We start from the raw sequence: 19,012 nt of genomic DNA, 5'->3' as shown, positions 1-19,012 counted from the left end.
GAATTTATGAAATATATATATAATTTTATTTTTTTTATACGACTGAACAACAACCATCATTCATTTCTTTATGGTTATGTTTTGTTTAAAAATAATACTTTTCCGAAATGCTTGACAGTTTAATTTTAATCCCATTAAAATAAAATTAAATGTGTTTCACCTAGCCTAAAGAATTGTACCCATCTTACAAATTCTGCCCTGGGTAATCAACCATATGAGTACAACTGTGTGTTCTCTCATTTACTAAATAAAAGTAAGACTGTGAATTTCAAAATAAGATAAAATAAATACAAAAAAGTATTACATGTTCAAATAAACTGCTTAACTTCAGAATAATTATTTGAAAAAAATACTTCTTTTGTTCATATGGGTAGAGCAAAATCATGCATTGTAAAAATGCATTATACATAGGTAGAAGGGTTTTCCAGAATTTTGAGGTCGACTTTGGGGGTGCGCATTATACACGAGAAATTACGAAATATCACTTATTTCTACAAATATGAAATGATAAACGGAAACACGAATGAAGCCTAAACATCGAATATTATTATCTTTGGTGGCTCTAAGGTGACATCTTGTGATTAACAAAAGACATTTGAGCTGTTTAAAATTCCTACAGATGCTTTGTCCGATAGAACGAGTACCACACTAAGAATTACTAATTTCGGAGACCGTGTTTTTGTGTAGCCACCGTTGGACACGCAACGTTACCAGCAACTCTGTCTACTCCCTTGACGGTACCTGGTTCATGCGCAGGTAATCAGTGAGCGAGAGGTTCTGGTTGCGGTACCAGCAAACGTGTGTGATGGTGTTCGGTCTCTGGCCCTGACCCAGAAGGTAGCGAGGAGGCAACTCGGGCGACGCGGCGGGAGAAACTGAACGCAACGGTCGAAGAAAAAGACAGGAAAGAAAAGGAAGACAGAAGAGGAAGTGTTAAGTGTGTTACACCCAAGACGAACACAGTGTTACATAAGAGAGCTAGAGGGAGAGTTGGGGTGTGACACTGGACAGGAAGAGGAAGTGTGGATGATACAGAAAAAGAAGAGGAAGGTCAACCATGTTACACTGGAGAGAAAGTGTTAGCCTTTTTCACATTGGTTGTGGGTTACACTGGACAGGAAGAGGTGACATGTTATAGTAGAGACTGAAATATTAATTGCGTTACACGCTATCAGAAGAGATGTCATCCATCAGAACATTGGCCTGTCTTCTTAGCGACCTACAAAATCTTCCCACTGCGTTTACGTGCTTTTATGTCGCGCGTGGGTGCGTGCGTGTCTGACGTGAGGCGGTATGGGTCCGGCGCGTAGTACCTCCACAGCCAGGCTGTGGTCTGACATGGACACGCTGGTGTTGCGGTGCCAGCACACGTGTATGGTGGTGTTGGCGCGGTGGTGCGTCTGTTTGTCCAGTGACGTGTGAGACGAGTTCATGTCGTCCTCGGACTCCTGCTCCAGAGAAACCTCATCCGAAGAGCCTGAGGGCGGGGGGAGGACGCCGGGTAGGAGACGAGGAAACGAGAACGGAAGGAGGGGAGCGAGGTTGGAGGTTGAGGCAAGAAAGGAAACTGAAGCACTAGCCGGACACATCATTAGGTACACCTGCACAATCTAATCAATCTTGCACAGTAATTTAAAACACCAATCCTGGCTTGATACCCTATTTTGAAACCCTAACCTTGTTTTGAAACACTAAACAAGACTTTAAGCCTTATACTGAAACCCTAAACCTGATCCTGACTTCAAATCCTAATGCTAATTTCAAACCCTAATCCTGTTTGAAATACTAACACAGGCTTAAAACCCTAAAGCTAACCCTGTCTTAAAACCTTAAATGAGGCTTTATATCCCTAACCCTGGCTTGAACCCGTAATTTGAAATCCTAACTCTGGCTTGAAAACCTAACTTGAAACAAACGCCAAGCCTTGCTTTAAACCTTAATTTAAAACTTGAACCTTGGCTTAATAACCTAAATTGAAACCCTAACCTTGGCTTGAAACCCCAACCCTGACAAAAGAAAAAACAAAAACATTTGAAACCATAACCCTGACCCTGACCTAAAACCATCATTTCAAACCTAACCACTTCTTAAAACCATAATGTTAAATGCTAACCATATCTCAAAACCCTAATTTGAAACCCTAACCGGAAAACCTAAGCCATGTTTAAAACCCAAATTTCTTGATTCACTACTGAAAGTCCTAACAGTGTTCCTAATAAAGTGTCCCACTTGCAGGTCACATGACTGGGTCCGTCTCTTACGATTGGAGTGATCGGTGAGGCCTCCATCCAGGAAGACGCTGGACTTCTCCTGAGACTTCTTGGCCAAGTCGACGGCCACGTTGAGATCCTCAATCCACTTGCTCATCTCCACTTTGGAGCTGCGTCGACACAAACACCACCGACTTGCATGCAGACAAATTGGAAGTGATGTCACAGACTGCACAGGAAGTGATGTCACTGACCTGGCCGCCACCACGATGGTCCTGTGTGCAGAGTAGATGGTGAAGCAGTGAGGCACCGCCCACTCCTGCTCGCTCTCCTCCACCTGTTGACGGAAACGACACTAAAGTCACACACACATCTCGATAGTCTATTTTGAAACCCTAACCCAGGCTTCAAACCCTAAATTGAAACAATGAGGCTGGCTTGATACCCTACTTTAAAAACACAGTCCTGACTTGATAACCTAATTTTAAACTTGAAAAACTCATTTGAAACCCTAACTTGAACGTAACATCATATCCCTGGTCTGAAACCCTTATTCCAAACCGTGACCGTGTCTTGGAACACTAACTAAAAACCATAACATTGCCATGAAATCCAAACATCAAACCAAAACATTGACATGAAACCACGACCCAGACTCAAAACCCTGACTTGAAATGTTAAGCCTGACTTGATATGCTAACTCTGAATTGAAACCATAACACCGGCCGATTGAAACCCGAACCCACTTTTAGGATATTTTATCGCTTATTTTGGGTTGCCAGGAGTGTCTGGAGGGTGTGCTCTCCGCTATTAAGCGAGGACAAATAAGAGGAGGATGAGAAAGAAGATGAAGAAACAGACAAGGAGGTTTATTCGGGTGTCCAAGTGAGCACGCCTACAGCTCATCAAACTTACCGGAGCATCCAGAATTATGAGCTGCGGCCGGCAAGTAAAAGCAGAGACACGCAAAAGTTAGCACGAGCCCGGCCTTCAACCCTTCCTTCGATACCCCCATACACATAATACTCACGATCATGCCGTGGAGGGGCAGCTGTCCGTGCACTTTGAACTGATTGGTTGCCGTGACGCCTTTGCTGGTGTAGAGGAGCATGTCCGAGAACTGACAGATGACAGAAACAACACTTATTAAGACTTCGTTGAGTTAATTATTGATGTTTCTCCTCACCAGGAAGAACATTCTTTGCTGCAGTCCCTTCTTGGTCAGCTTGTACAGGCAGCCTTCCCGTATGAACTCCTTAAAGAGAAAGGGAGACAATCACAACACTTTGTTTGGCGCTCTCTAGCTGCCACCATGAGACAACGTACTCACTTTACACAGACTTGAAGCCCTGAAATTTAAAACCCTAATTTGAATTGCTAATTTGAAACCCTACGTTTGATACCCCTAACCGAGGCTTGAAACCCTAAACCTAACTTAAAAGCCCAACTCACCCTCCCCGGCGCCGTCAAGTTGTCGATCCCGATGAGGTCTCGCTGCAGCTCAGTGAGCTTCTGGAAGTTTTCCAGGCGGATGAGGCTGCTCTGAAGCTGCGCCGCGATCTCCGCCACCTCCTTTAGAGCCTCTGCACATGCGCAGGCACACGAGGTTATAAACACACAGCATACTTCATCGCAGTGACGGGCCGTGTTTTTGGTACCTGGGCCTTCATTGGGGACATCACACTTCAAACCATCAATACTATACAAAAATGCAATATAACACCATTATAGGCTGGCTACACAGTGGTGTCTTGAGAAATGAGTGACCTGACTTGAAATGAGACCCGTCGATCGGCCGATTTTTTTGCTTTTATTTGGGAGGGCAAACTTGAGATACAAGCGCTGCACGGCGGCTCGTGACTCAAATCACTTCACACGCAGTTTAGCGGATACAATTAGTATATATTCTTAAAAAAAAAGAGGCTCCAAGCTGTTTATTTCCACTCTCAGCTGAAGGATGCTGTCAAACACAAACACAAAACAAAGACAAAAATGAGCAGAGGGAGTATTTCAAACTCCCCTGCTCCACAGCAAAACTGCTCCAGCAGAAAAGGCTTACAGATCCATCATTCTGCATGGCCATGCAGCTGAACAGGACAGGTAAAAAAAAGACAATTACATGTGTATTCAAGACAACAACATAGCCTCCACTACCTTGATCCTACCATACAATAGGAAACTCCATACGCACACAGGTGCTAAAAATGACCATCTACATGGCAGAGTTGTTAGCCTTTAAGCATCGGCTATCTGAACTCAAGCGTTGCAGCAACACATATAATGACCGATAATATAACAATACTCACAGTCATATATTCTTTATTCTCTGCAAAGAACAACTAATATTACTGCCGTACTGAGAAGCCGAGTGAGGAGTTTTATTTTATTTGTGGAGTTATTTATTTTATCCGAGTGAGTTTTATTTTATTTCATTCTTTGAAATTATGTCATGACTGAATGTTTTTATAAAGTAGAACATTATATAGTGCTATTTTTCCACACAAACAAAAAAAAACAAAAAACATGACAAACATTTTTCGTTGTTGTTATTTTGGGAGCCTGGAATGAATTACTGGGGAATGATGATTTGGAAATGCAAGTGTTTTGACTTGCGAGGTGGTCACAGAACAAATTCAACTTGTACCTTAAGGCACCACTGTATTAGATTTTAAATGTAGGTCAGTGCTTCTGATAGTGTTTAGGCCAGCAGAGAAGTCTTTGCTAGCCCTGACCAGCCACTACTGCGTGAGTGCATGTGTGAGTGTATGTGTGTGCGTGAGTTCACCTTTGCAGTCGGTGTGGTGGCGGTGGGCAGGCCCATAGTGCTTGCACAGGCGCTCCAGGATGAGCTTGTAGTGCATGAGGCGTTGGATGGGCTTGAGCAGGAAGGTGTTGAGCGGCAGGTAGCACACCTTCTGCAGCTCAAACTCCTTGTAGACCGTCTCCAGCTTCTTCAGGCGCTTGCTGGCCTTCTCCAGCTCCGTCAACACCTCGTCGTGCTTCTGCAGGTAGCCAGTGAAGCCCTGTAGGGGGAGACAGAGGAAAGCGGGTGAAGGGAGAGGGCCCTTCAGATACGTTTGCACATAGTTATTCATACAATGCATGCTTTTCAGTATTGGTATTTATTTCTTCAATTTGTCAGTTATCAGAATCAGAATCAGAATCATCTTTATTTGCCAAGTATGTCCAAAACACACAAGGAATTTGTCTCCGGTAGTTGGAGCCGCTCTAGTACAACAAACAGTCAATTTACAGAACACTTTGGGGACATAAAGACATTGACAAAAAACAATTGTGCAAAAAGATGCAGAGTCCTCTAGCACTTAGAGCAGTTCGAACGACTAATATTGCAATAGTCCGGTGCAATGACCATTGTGCAAAGGGCGCTGAGACTTCAAGGAGTGTATGCGGTTTAAAGTGACGAGTAGTGCGATCATCTGGGACAATGTCGGTTGTGCAAATGTTACAGATACTCCTCAATCAGTGTGCAAATGGAGCAGATGCTACTCTGGCATGAGTGGCCAGTATATGCAAATAGATATCTCTATTTATCCATTTTTGGGCGGAGGGGCCTCCATGGTCTTTCTTGCCTAAAAATGGTTGTCAGGTGGTTAAATCTGGGAGCAGTAAGGTGGAATCTCACCTTGAGAGCAGACATATTCTTCAGCATCACGTCACCAATCCGCTGGTAGTCGCCTTTGACGTGAGCGTTAGAGCGGCCCTCCCTGCGAAGAAAAACGACACGTTTGTCTTGATTTCACTAAGCCACACCACAAGAACTCAAGACTGGCCAGTCACAGTTAGTTGAGGAGCTTCCTTTCGATCAAAGTAGACCTTTGCCACGAACTTGTGGCATCTTTCTTTTTCCACTGAGAATGAATTGTTTCTTTCCCCCAAAACTAGCCCAGATAATCCAAATAAAGATATGCAGCCGTCCGCATAGCCAAAATACCAACATTATGCTACCAACGTGAGGCTACTATTCCTGGCGCAAGTGAGGTTAGCTTAGCTTGTTATGCTAACAAGGCTAGTTATGTGATTTTTGTTTTGCAAATGTTCCATCTGCAAAACAAAAATGCAGTCTTCCACATAGTCATTTGAATCCCTTTAAAGTGTGAACTTAAAATGCTCAGCACAACTCAGCTCTTGTACTTAACTATACAGGTATTTTATTCCTTGTAATGTGCTTTAATTAATTTGAGTTTTTTTATGTTTTAGGCTAGAAAATGCTTATTTTACCACGACGATTTAAAAAACAAATCCCGTGATATGGCGAATTATCAGAAATATAAATATGATTAAAAACAAATCAGTGATGCACTGAATCCGCCAATAGGTGAACTGCGATACAGCGAGGGATGACTGTATATTCGTATGTCTGTATTTTATTACCCCCAGGTGGCCAAGGTATGCACAGCAGGAGGAGCAGCACAATGTCCATTGAACTAGAGCTAAAAAATGTGGCAAAAATGGTTATTACTTGATGCTAGCTTAGCATCTCCCCCACCCACCAGAGAGCCAGCCGCTGGTCCAGCTCCTTGAGGAAGCCGCGGTGGAACTCGTATATAGGGTCGATGTTGGAGAAGAGCAGCGTCATCAGGCCGTCAGGCATGGCGTTCTCCTTGATCACCGCACTGCGGAACCACTGGGGGAGACAGAGGGACAATGTCAATAGTGTTTCCCACCCTTTATTGAGCCAAGGCATATAATTTACAGCGCAAAACTTAGACAATCATTTTAGTGTTTTCCATATGGGCACAGTGGAAGACAAAGCTCTTTTGGTAACAGTAGAAATAGATAAAAATCGCTGATGGGGGGGGGGAAGGGAAACATTACTTTGTCTTTTGTGTTTTTCTATTAGCAAAGGGAGAAAAAAAATTGGAAATCAGATCTTTGGGGAAAAAATTTGAAAATTTGTTTTTGTGGGGGGGTGAAATCTGATTTTTGTGAAAAATATTGTAGCCTTTATTTTTATCTGTTTAAATGACATATATTATTGTATCCACTCACCACTGTGATCACTTCCAAGTCCTTCAAGTAGGTTCTCTCTGTGGTCAAAATCTCTTTGGCAATGAAGTAAGCCTTGTCGGCGGGATACCTCTGAGGAGCAAACAATACAATGTTTCAGATATCACAGGAGGAGTTGCAACACTTCTGCAGTGTTGGGAAAGTTCATTTTCTGCGTGAATTAGTTCAAAGTTCAGTTCACTGTTCCAAAAATGAACTAGTTCAGTTCATAGTTCCAAATTTTTAATTAAGTTGACCATTCCAAAAATGAACTATTTCATAGTTTTTTTTTTTCCTCAATGTGTTGTTGAAAAGTGATTCCCCGTAAAATACGGCCATTTCATTTTCCTAATGTTGCCACCCATTCAGTCCACACGAGTAGCTAGCTGCAGCTTTCAGCCTACAATCTCAAAAACATGAGGAAAACGTTGATGCTTGAATGGTCTTTTTAAAACAAAAACAGGACTTCTGTTGTCCTTAATCTGCAAACAAAAACACGCAAAACAGTATGACAGGAACAATAGTGAAAGGACATTGCTAACTTTACATTCTTCGCAGCTCTGGCTGACTATGTTAAAATATTTTATGATCTGTTCTCATATTACAAAACAAAGACCATATCATGACAGTGGGATCGTACACTTCTAAGCATTCTGATAAATAATTCACTAGTAATCAATCTTTACAATGATGTACTGCACTACAAAAGAACCACAGAAGAACACACTCACTGCACGCAGTGTCCCAGAACGCAACTTGCGTTCTCACGCGGTTGCAACATGCCTGCCATGAATGGCAGTCATGGCAGCACTGAATCGGTTGCCAAATACAGCGTTTATCCGCCGACATAAAAAGGCTCGTAAATGGTGTATTCAGATGGGTTTTGTCCTGGAAGTCCCTAACAAAACCTGGCACTCTTGAATGAAAAACAACCTCCGTTCGAATACTGTCCTTTAACGCCAGAATGAGGCCATTCACAGATGATGATTTTTAAAACAGACAGATGGGCCAGGTCAGTTGTAGATGAGATGAAATAGTTTTTAATATTAATGATACACTGTCATTTATAAATTGTATTATTTTAGCTGACCAATTAAGACACATTTTTGAATTATTAAAAAGAAAATGATTACACAATTATTCAGAGAGATACAGCAATGGAAATAACATTTTATAAATACGTTTTGATTAAGCAATTTTTTGGGGGGAAAGAAACTGCTAAATTCATGCAACACGTTACAGGACTCCTGATAATGTAAATCAGGAGTGGCCAAACCTGTGCTCAGGGACAGATGGGCCAAGTCACTCATAAAAAAAAAAAAAAAGAAGTTTAAATGCCAATGAATTAATTGTATATGCAAAGCTTATTCTTATACTAATATTTGTATTATTTGCAATTTAATAATTGTACTATTTATTTAATGAATAAAACAAACAAAAAATACATTAATTTTAGAAAACTAAATTCATCAAATATCACAGGACTCTTGGTAATGTAAATGCTCAGTGCTATTTAACTATATCTCTTTACGGTAGGTGTGGGGAAAATACTCCTTTGAAACACTTTTTCTTTGCATTTTTGTATTTGAAAATTTTGAATAAATTCATTGTTTTCTTCAAAATTCTACAGACACAACATCCCATAATGACAACATGAATTTTTATTTTTTGTGTTTTGTAAATTTATTGAAAATAATTTAAAAAGCAATCACATGCACATAAGTATTCACAGCCTTTCCTCAATACTTGGCTGATGCACCTTTGGCAACAGTATTTGTTTTAATGTGATGCTACGAGCATGGCACGCCTATCTTTGGGCAGTTTTTGCCCATTCGTCTCCAGGTCCATCAGGATGGAATGTTGAACTGACGCTGCAGTCTGAGGTCACAAATGCTCTGGCACAGGTTTTCTTCATGTTGGGTTTGTGCTCTCACATGTACTGGCACCTGTGGGACCTTATACAGACAGGTGCGCGCCTTTCCAAATCACGTCCTATCAACTGAATTGACCGCAGGTGGACTCCAATTAAGCTGTAGAAACATTAAGGATGATCAGTGGAAAAACAGCATATACCTGAACTTAACTTCAAGTTTCTTGACAAAGGCTGTGTGTAATTATGTAGATGTGATTTTTTTTTTCCTCACATTTTTGCTCCCAAATCAATGCAATAAATTGGCTGAACGATGGCTCGCATCTAAAAAAAAAAAAAAGTTTGGTTGCTTGTATCTCAAAACCCCACTGTATAAGTAAATTAGTCAATTTTAGTAATATTTCTATTTTATTCTCGACAATGAATAAAGTAACTAATTTATCTAGATACAGGAATAGAAAAAATGAAAATGAAAACATTTTAATGAACAAAACTGAGGGGAAAAAACAATGCAACAGATTTTACAGCACTCTTGATGATGTAAATGCTCAGTGAGCTGGATTAAAGAACAGAGTGTGGCCCAGACTTAATCAACTCCTGCTTTACACTGTAAAAATTGGTGGGTGGGGGGGACTGTGAGGCAAGGTGGTGGGGGGCGTGTACCTTCCTCCTGCCCTCCTCCTCCTCCTCCAGTCTGGCATTGCTGCCCACCTCGCTCAGGACGGGGGTTTGCAGAGGCGTGGAGGCGGCGGCCTGGGCCGGCAGACTGAGCGTGGACATCTGGAAGGAGGTCGACAGGCAGAGGGGGCCGGCGGCGTCGAAGGGGGACAGCTTGGGGCTGTCCAATGCTACGTCTGCACACAAAGAACAACGATAAGGGCACTGGTGTCAAATCCAAGGGTGTCGCACAAGCCACTATTCACTTCATTTTTTCTATTTCGTTTTAGGTATCATTTGAACAGATGTGAGAGCGTCAGCATTTGACAGCTCATAGACTTCAAGTGGACGATTATGACGCTCAACAACCGGAAGTAGGTGCGGGTAAAGCTTGATCACTCTCCGAAGAATCTGCTGAATCGCGCTTTCTCTGATGCTGGATTCCAGTGCAGCCCTCCAGAGAGACTTTCCCTGGCTTTGTGCCAATGCCTGCTTTAGGAGTTTGGTGTTTTCATCAGCGGTGGTAGTAGCAGGCCTTCTGCTTCGTGGTTTGTCAAAGAACAGATCCTGTTTTGAGAATCCTGCCGTGGACAGCTTATATTGTGCCATGGACCTTTTCTGACCGTGTGCATAATTTCTATTGTGCAAAGTGGTAGGTCATACTGAATAACTGCCACGAGGCGTGATCGCATTACAGTAATTGTACGATATGTCGCGTGTGCCCGTGCGGGAATGAGCGTATCGTGGACTCAGTGGATGATCTGTAGTCATTGTGTTTATTTGTATTGCGTAAGAGGTGCTACGGTGCTGCTTCTTGTCTTCTTGTGCATGTGCAGTAGACTTAATTATTTTTTTAACTGCAGATTATTTCTCGTCGTTCTGTTTGTTTCTATTGTGCAAAGTGTCAGTTAGCACGAGGAAGCAATTACATTAATCACAAGACGAGACCATTTCCCATACCCACATGCCTGCGCGTGACATGGCCTTAATTTATTTTTACTCTGTGGATTATTTCTAGTTGTTTCGCTCATCGCTGTTGTGCAAGGTGGCGGTTATCAGAGCACTGACATGAGCCAAACACACTGGACTTAGTGTTAAGAGCGCCTGTGCATGGCACAGAAAGTGTGAGTATACAATAGTTTCTGCGGTGCTAACGGTCCTGCAACAGTTCCTGGTTAAGTTCCTGCGGTCAGTGGAAAAGCGCCTCATGTTTCCCACATTCCCTCCCCGCCCTGCCCACGCTATTGTTTGTACAAGCCTCAGTTAGGAGAATGAAAGACTTGGACTCAGAATCAAAATCAAACAGCAACATCGAAGCACTCATAACATCCTCCTGCATCCTTCTTAGGTCAGCGCACAGCTGGTCTTCCACTTGTCTAATACGACATACAAAAAAAAAAAAAAAACAGAAAAAGGGGGTGGCAGCGGAGGAAGGAGAAAGGGAAGAGTAAGGAAAAAAAAGTCTCTCCGTGACCCGGAAACAATTGCTCGCAACTAATCAGGAATGCGGTCTCTCTGGAGGGCGTGGAGTTGTTTATAGTTTATCTTCAGTGGGCCTGCACCACATGGGAGGGAGGGGCAGCTTTTCTTTGGAATGACTTCAGCTACGAGTCTGTCCAAATAGCACACGAGTGCCAGCGCGCGCGCACACACACACACACACACACACACACACACACACACACACACACACACACACTTACAAAACTATGATCTAGTCCATCCTGTTGCTGTTGTTCACTGCAAGGCAAATAGCTATGCCTGTTTTTGGGCTGTTTACCCCCAAAATGGATTTTCAAACGGTGGAAAGATCCATCTGTGGTGTGAAAAGTAGCTTTCTATCACCAAAAAGAATGTTTAAGTGCAACATGTGTGGTACTTGACTTTATTCTTCTTGAGAGGAGAAACATACAAAACATTTAAAGTACACTTGGACTTCAAATATACATGTGCTGGAGACTAGTCGGCGGTTACGGTGATGAATGGACATCTACGTAAGTGCATGACTGTCAGCCCCGTTGTGGAGAAGATAACAGTGGGTATGGAAAGTGAGCTTAAATGATCAAGTTTTTGAACAAATGAGTGCAATAAAAATCAATAAACTTATTTTTTTTTTTGTAAAAAATAAAAAAGTGAATTATAACCAGTACAATTCTGTTACTAAAAGTAAAATCTTAAAATTAAGTGTTTTATCCTATTTTAGTCGGCAGAAAATACCAAAAATCTGGTAATCAATCATTTAGAAATATATATCTTTCAGGCAACCATAGAAGATACATTTTTTTAAATAAAACTCTGTAAATGTATAATGAATTGATACAATTTAAGGAGGAGGAAAAAAAAATCATCTTTTTAAAATACATATTAAAAAATGACTTTTAGGTCACAGGGTATATCCCAAAATAATGTGGCTGATCAGGAATCGACTCATCCTTTTATTTTTTTTAAATTTAGGTAGCAGAAAATATATTTAAAAAAACTGAGTTATTGGTTAATTAACTAATCACTTTTAAAAGAAATAGGAATTTTAGGTTGCTGGAAAAGACAAAAATCCTAAATCAATTAATCATATACATTTAAAACAAATTTTAGGTAGCAGGGAAAAAAAATGAAACCCAATAATATTTATTCATTGTTTTAAATACATTTTGTGATTCTATACTTTCTTGAAGCGCTTCAAAGTACTTAAAAAATTCCCTTATGTATTTAATTATTTTTCAATTTAATTGTACAGGTTATAATTTTTGTGGTGTCTTTAAACATCAGAAGAAGTTGATGATGTACTGTACTTTACCAGCGTTTAGCTTTCAATACCCAGCGCAACTAAAGTATATGTGCGAAGGGGCACCAAGCGAAACAAAACTTGAAAGCAATGCGCCGACGGAACACAAACAGCCGTACAACCTCCTTCAAAGTGACATACGATTAGTGAGTTAAAATAAGTTGAAATAATTATGTCACAGTGGCGTTATAACTGCAAACACCCTACGATCTACCAAAAAAAACAAAAAAAAAAACAAAAAAAAACATACACCTGAGATCAAGAGGTGCTTTAAAGGCACAGAAACAAGTGCTGTACACACATACACACACACACACACACTCACACACACACAAAGGACTAAATTGACCTTCAGGTAAAAGAAAATCTGCTCAAAAGAGGACGTTAACATTTTCTCAAAAAGTGGTCGCTCAACTGCAAAGTACCAAGCACTGGTTGATGTTACTAATGTGACAGAGGCTCTTCAAGAGCATAATTGCATATTACACGTACCGATTAAGAAGTGAGCCGTGTTGTGTTGTGTACAGTGGTGCCTTGAGATACGAGTGACCCGGCTTGAGAGTTTTTCGAGAAATGAGCCATCGTCCGGGCGATTTTTTTTGCTTTGACTCGCAAGTGCAAACTTTAGATGCGAGCGCTGTATGGTGGCAGCAAACTCTACTAAACTCACATGAAAATAAGCAGCAGTTTGGCAGGTAGTGGTCTTCAAAAAAGAGGCTTCAAGCTGTTTAATGTCACTCCTCGACTAAGTTTAGCGACAAACTAAACATAAAACAGACCATTTGTGTAGCTCAACCAAACAACGTTGTCTTAGGAATGTCCCAGCTAGCTCGATGCTAACACAATGTAAAACACTATTGATGTGATGTTATACCCCTTTAAGTGACGCATATTTGAATACAAACAGTGGAGCAACATAGGCAATATCAATACTCACAGGCATCTTTTCTTTATCCTCTGTGGGAAAAAAAATGTATAGTGTTCCAGCGTATTGAGTCACTGAGCGTAGTGGTAACTCTTCTATTATACTGCCACCCCAGTGGCCAAGATGGCACACCAGAAGGACCAGCACAATGAACAGAAATGAAGCATTAACCAATGATGCACAAACTGTTTAATTCTTTACATTAGTTTATAATTATGTTATTATGGTATGTTTGTATAAATTACAATATTATAGAGTGCTTTTATCCTTATTAAATAACAAATTCTATAAAGGTTTGTTTGTTTTTGGGGGTAGGCGGGAACAGATCAATGGCATTTCGATTCATTTCAATGTGGAAAGATGATTTGACATATGAGCTTTTACAAACGTGGCCACAGAACAAATTAAACTCCTATCTCAAGGCACACCTGTATTGGTTTATTTTTCAACAAAATTCAAGGTTTTTCTATATATATATATATATATATATATATATATATATAAACAAAAATAATAATAACATTTTAAAAAATGAAGCACTAGAGAGAAGTCTCAAGAAATCATTACCGAAAAGACAAGAAGTCTGGCCCATTTTAGAGTCATTTCGCCATTTCAAGAGGTCCTTCATAGACGAACAAACAAATTTGACAATTCGCCACAAAACACAGAGCTCTACGTATGCCACAATTTGGAAATGTTAGCCCCCAAAGTCATTTCACTTCGCAAGAGGAAATTTGGTAGGCATGCCCATCATGAGTACACCCTCAAAAGAGTCTCAGGAAGCCATGCTTGAAAAGACACAGGATGTCTGCCATTTTGGTTTGAAGCAGCCATTGTAGGGTTATTGTTACCATTAACCAGGGTACTTCAAAGATGAGATTTTGTCCAAATGCTACCGAATTTGAACCGCCTCAACTAGACAGATGGACGACGCCAAATCGCTAAACATTTGAGTTTTCATTATGGCGTGTAAGCTGTGCATGACGGCAAGGTTTGACAGCTCACCATAATTCAAACACAAAACTAATTACTCGTGAAATATGGCTATGGTAAAAGGTAGTGGGGTCATATTTTGATTTTTGTTTTCCTGAGGGGGGAAAAGAAGGTGGCCACTATTTGAAGCTACACATGCAAATACCCTCACAAGGCCCTGAAGTTCACATCTTGTGACGCACTAGTGGTACATGATGATGACCCACAAGGCCACACCAACAACTCTACAATGAGTCTTCTATGTGGATACATTCACCAGGGACAAAGTGGCTCATTGGCAGTCGACATTCTTCAATGCACCAAAATGAGCGGTGGTAGAGATTCACTGTAACAGAACTCCAATGACAGCTGCTTTAGCCAGCAGGTGTCAGCGAAGGATCACTGCAATTACTTCCAACTCCACCCAAGACTTGACAATTGAACAGAAAGAAGCACCACCAAAGACAACACTGTATAGTCCATCCCTTATGGTCTGGATTTACAAACCACAGGAAGTAGACTAGTAACATCTATATGTGTTTTTAAAACCAATATGTTTTTTCCAATAGTTTCCTGGGTGTGTCGAAATATGGACAGAATAAAAATTTAAAAAACCCTTCAATTTCGACTACTTTGCAATTCTACAATTCCTATGCTGCTATGGCTATTTCATTGCTGTCAGGCAGAAACCTCGTATGTCCAAATATGGTCAATTTCATTATTTTGTTTTCAGAAATCGATACTATTGGTTTGTCTCCACGTCGTCTGTTATCTTTTGAAACAAAACCAATTTAAATTGTTGAAAATATCTTCAGAACAAGTTTGTTAACGCTCTTGAATGTTTGAAGTGTCTGACAAGTGTCATAAAACTCAGCCTCTTCCCTCACACTGCAGGCGTGCCACAAGATTGAAGCCACAAAATTAGCACGTCCAGATGGGTTCAGTAAGCCCCAGGGCCGGCAGGAACTCTACCTGAGGATCAAGGTAGAGTTCTTCAACTTTAGAAGAACCACTGTGTGTTCACACCAGAGACTTTTGTCTGATTTTAGTTATAGGGCCGAAAGAAGACCCTGCTAGGTGGGGCAGTATTTTCCACAAGTCCAGGAACCCTTGGGGGCAGGGTCTGCTGCACCGAACGTATTTGACTGGAACATTTTAGGTTCAAGGAACTACCGTACAAGTGCCTAGAACTTTAGGTGGAAAGGCTGCTATTGAGGTCCAAAGCAGGGTTTACTTTGTAAACGACCATCCAAAGTGACACGGTTTTTGTTAGGCTCTCAACTAAAACGCCCTAACTTTGTGTAGGTCCAGGTGGGTCGGAGAGTGCCTGCAGCAAACTTTACCCCGGATCCAGGAACCTTAGAAGGGCGATTAGAAGGAGAACTATTGTCTGAATTTAGTTCCAGAAACTATCGCACAAGTGCCAGGGACTTGAGGTAGCGCTACTGCTTTTGCATTCTCAGGATCCAAAACAGCGTTTATGTGTAAACTAACAGCCAAAGCAACCCCATTTTGGGCATCTAATTTGTCTGAATTTACTTCCAGGGCCAAAAGAAGATCATTCTAGGTGGGGTAGTAACGCTCAATAGGTCCAGGAACCTAAATCAGAATCTGAAGCGCTGGATTGGACCATGCCACAAACTACCTTATAAGTGTGCCAAGAACTAAAAGTTCTTGAAATTTGTGGCTTTTCAGACACATTTGCATTCTCCAAAAGTGTGTTTGTGTGTCAACCAATGGTCAAAGCGACATGGTTTTGTTAGGATTTCAACTAAATTTGTGCAGGTCCAGGGGGATCTGCAAGGGCCAGGGATTGCAGGTTATGGCACTGAAGGAGGAAGCCCTCAATCCTACCGTTCCCGGTGAGCGGGTTGCTGTAAAACAACTTTTGCTCCGGCGGAAGGACGCTGTCTAACCCCCAGTCAGAGTCAGAGTCGGAGGTGCCGTTCCCAGAGCCTTCAGTGGCGGTGGGCGGGTAGCTGAGCTGCTCCAGCTGCTCTACCAGGTCACTGAACTGTACGGCCGAGCTGCTCTCAGAGCGCACAGAGCACGCCGGGAAGTTGACCATGGAGCTGGCCTCCGACTGGACGTCGGAGCCCGGCAAACGCAGCGAGGAGGTCGAGTCGGGGGCAGCCGACATTGACTCGCCTGCTGAACTGAGCCCCAGGTTGTCCAGGGAGCTGCACTCGGAGCGATTGTTGACCAAGGAGCTGGTCTCGGAACGGCCCACCACGCTGTCAGGGAAAGGGTTGACGCTGCCATTCAGGTCTTCGATTCCCACGCTAAAGAGCCCGTTCTTAGCAGACTCGTGTTCGTAATCAAACTGGTCTACAATGTCGTTGGGCCCATAAGGATAGGCCTCCACCCCACCCCCGTAGAAGGACATTTGCGTGGGATCATCATCTATAAACTCCTCGGTGATGCGCAGCGGCGAGAATATTTGTTTGGTACGCAAAAGCTCTGCCTCAAAAGCCTCGGGTGTGAGAACCCCCTTAATGCCCGCCCTTCTACTAACACGCTTACTATCCTCACTTTTGGGGACCTGCAACTGCAGGGTGCCACCTTCTACACACACAAACGCGGGGCTGAAGTAAGCGGTCGTGGGAGCACCTGGGAAAGCGTAGTGAGACGGGGGATTGGTGCCGTTCACAGCTTCTTCCTTCGGGGGGATGTGAGGCTGCTGCTGCTGCTGGGGGGGGGACGCCGGTGAGGGCGACATTGCGGGTGAAGGCAGCTGCTGCTGCTGATGGGGAGCTTGGTGGTCTTTTCGTGGGCTGACGCTGGAGATGTGCAGCGAATGGAAGGACACGCAGGACGACGGAGGGGCGCATGGCGTCCGGAGACGCTCGTTGAACGACAAGCTCTGCAACCACAACACAAGACCATGATGACTAATATATATACCGCAGGGACACAATCGCATGGGAGCCAATGGAAAACTCTGCCTTTACCTTTAAGGTAATGAAACTCAGTTTTGAGAGGTATTAAATTTAACACCAGAGCCACTTTTCAACTTACTGTTCCACTAACCTTTAGTTTTTGTTACTTCAGATACCTTCAGCACTGCAGACATACTGGAGCGCTTGAAAGTACTACTCTGCTTAGCAAGGTCTACTTTCAGCTGCGAGAAATTACTCCAGAAATAAATTTAGACAAGACAGTGGTACCTTGACTTATGAATTTAATTTGTTCTGTGACCAAGCTTGTAACACAATTTACCTTAATATCAAATCAATTTTCCCCATTGAAATGGACTGAAATTTAATTCATCTGCTCCAGCCCCCCCAAAACACATCCATTCTCTGCATCTCTAATCCTCACAAGGGTCACAGGTGTGCTGGAGCCTATCTCAGCTGACTTTGGGCGAGAGGCGGGGTACACCCTGAACTGGTCGCCAGCCAATCGCAGGGCACATATAAACAGACAAACATTCACAATCACAGTCACACCTACGGACAATTTGAGAGTCTTCAATAAATGTTCCATGAATGTTGTTGGAATGTGGGAGGAAACCGGAGAAGCCAGAGAACTAATAAAACATAATACAAGAAAATGTAAACAAATAAGATGGTTTATAGTATGTATCAAGAACTAAAGGTTCCTGGAACTTTGGGTGAAAATGTTGAAAACTGCCATCCACTACAATGTTGAAAAAAGAAAATCTTGTCGTTTCAGATGAGAACCAAAGCGTGACTGACTGACCTGTTTTGGCACATCCAGCGAGAGGGAGTGAGACGACGTTTGAATTTTACTGTTCCTCCTGACAAATATCAGCGGTATTATCAAGTCAATGACAGATCATTTGATAACCAACAGGAAAGTCAACTAATACATTTTAAATAAACACACACCTCTGGTATGGCGTTCTCTTGGCTCCATTTTCCCTCACGTACTCAACAAGCTGCTTCTGTGTCCGCCCACTGAAAGGAACAAACTGCAATCAATAACATGAAAATATTGGTCTAAATTGACCTTTCGCTTAGACCATTCAAATGACTATACGGACGACTACATTGTTTTGATAAAGACCCTCAAGTTGTTAGCATAATGTTTGCGTTTTAGTTCACGAGAGAACAACAGCATGGCATAATTTGACGGATATTACGAGTGCATTTCTTAGCTTTTTTGAGGTAGTCAAATGACTATGTGGATGACCGTATAGCTTTCGGCCATACCCTGCACTTATCTGGGATAATTTAGGAACTTAAATAAAAAATATATATTTCCCTCCAACCTCTCTGGAGCATGTAGCTAGTCTCGTTAGTTTTGCTGGCTGAGCTAAAGCTTGGCTATGCAGCCTCGGTAGCAGGGACTTGCATGACTATGCAGACGAGCACATAGCTTTATCCAGAACCTGTATTTATCTGGTTTTGTTTTATGTTTTGGAAACTGATTAAAAAAAAAAGTTCCCTCCAACCTCTGGAGCAGGTAGCTAGCCTCATTAGCTTAGCTGGCCAATCTAAGCTTAAGTATGTGGCCAATCACGTGGCTTTATCAAGAGTGTGCTTCTATCTCCCTCCAACCTCTGTGGAGCATGTTGCTAACTTTGTTAGCTCCACAGATTGTAGTCGGTAGCATAGTGTTATGGT

The 19,012-nt window shown here is 42.2% G+C and overlaps 1 protein-coding gene across 6 annotated transcripts in view; it reads right to left on the bottom strand.

Moving 5' to 3' along the window:
• Positions 1-19,012, bottom strand: part of farp2 (FERM, RhoGEF and pleckstrin domain protein 2) — a 42,232-nt gene that overhangs the window by 4,152 nt on the left and 19,068 nt on the right. Inside the window, exons 11-26 of one of the 6 annotated variants that reach the window (XM_061683336.1) lie at positions 18,275-18,343; positions 18,126-18,183; positions 17,034-17,286; positions 9,751-9,941; positions 7,221-7,310; positions 6,722-6,855; positions 5,854-5,935; positions 4,996-5,275; positions 3,663-3,793; positions 3,397-3,465; positions 3,241-3,330; positions 3,126-3,146; positions 2,465-2,547; positions 2,262-2,380; positions 1,314-1,477; positions 742-875 (exon numbers count right to left, since the gene is read on the bottom strand). In XM_061683336.1, the coding sequence (XP_061539320.1) occupies positions 747-875; positions 1,314-1,477; positions 2,262-2,380; positions 2,465-2,547; positions 3,126-3,146; positions 3,241-3,330; positions 3,397-3,465; positions 3,663-3,793; positions 4,996-5,275; positions 5,854-5,935; positions 6,722-6,855; positions 7,221-7,310; positions 9,751-9,941; positions 17,034-17,286; positions 18,126-18,183; positions 18,275-18,343 (1,963 nt within the window). In that variant the 3' untranslated portion in view covers positions 742-746. The remainder of the gene's footprint in view (positions 1-741; positions 876-1,313; positions 1,478-2,261; positions 2,381-2,464; positions 2,548-3,125; positions 3,147-3,240; positions 3,331-3,396; positions 3,466-3,662; positions 3,794-4,995; positions 5,276-5,853; positions 5,936-6,721; positions 6,856-7,220; positions 7,311-9,750; positions 9,942-17,033; positions 17,287-18,125; positions 18,184-18,274; positions 18,344-19,012) is intronic. The other 5 variants (XM_061683330.1, XM_061683332.1, XM_061683333.1 and 2 more) reach the window with 5 other exon arrangements.

This window comes from Phycodurus eques, chromosome 8, assembly GCF_024500275.1.
Source record: "Phycodurus eques isolate BA_2022a chromosome 8, UOR_Pequ_1.1, whole genome shotgun sequence".
NCBI classification, from domain to species: Eukaryota; Metazoa; Chordata; class Actinopteri; order Syngnathiformes; family Syngnathidae; genus Phycodurus; species Phycodurus eques.
This window is presented reverse-complemented; position numbering and strand designations above follow the sequence as displayed.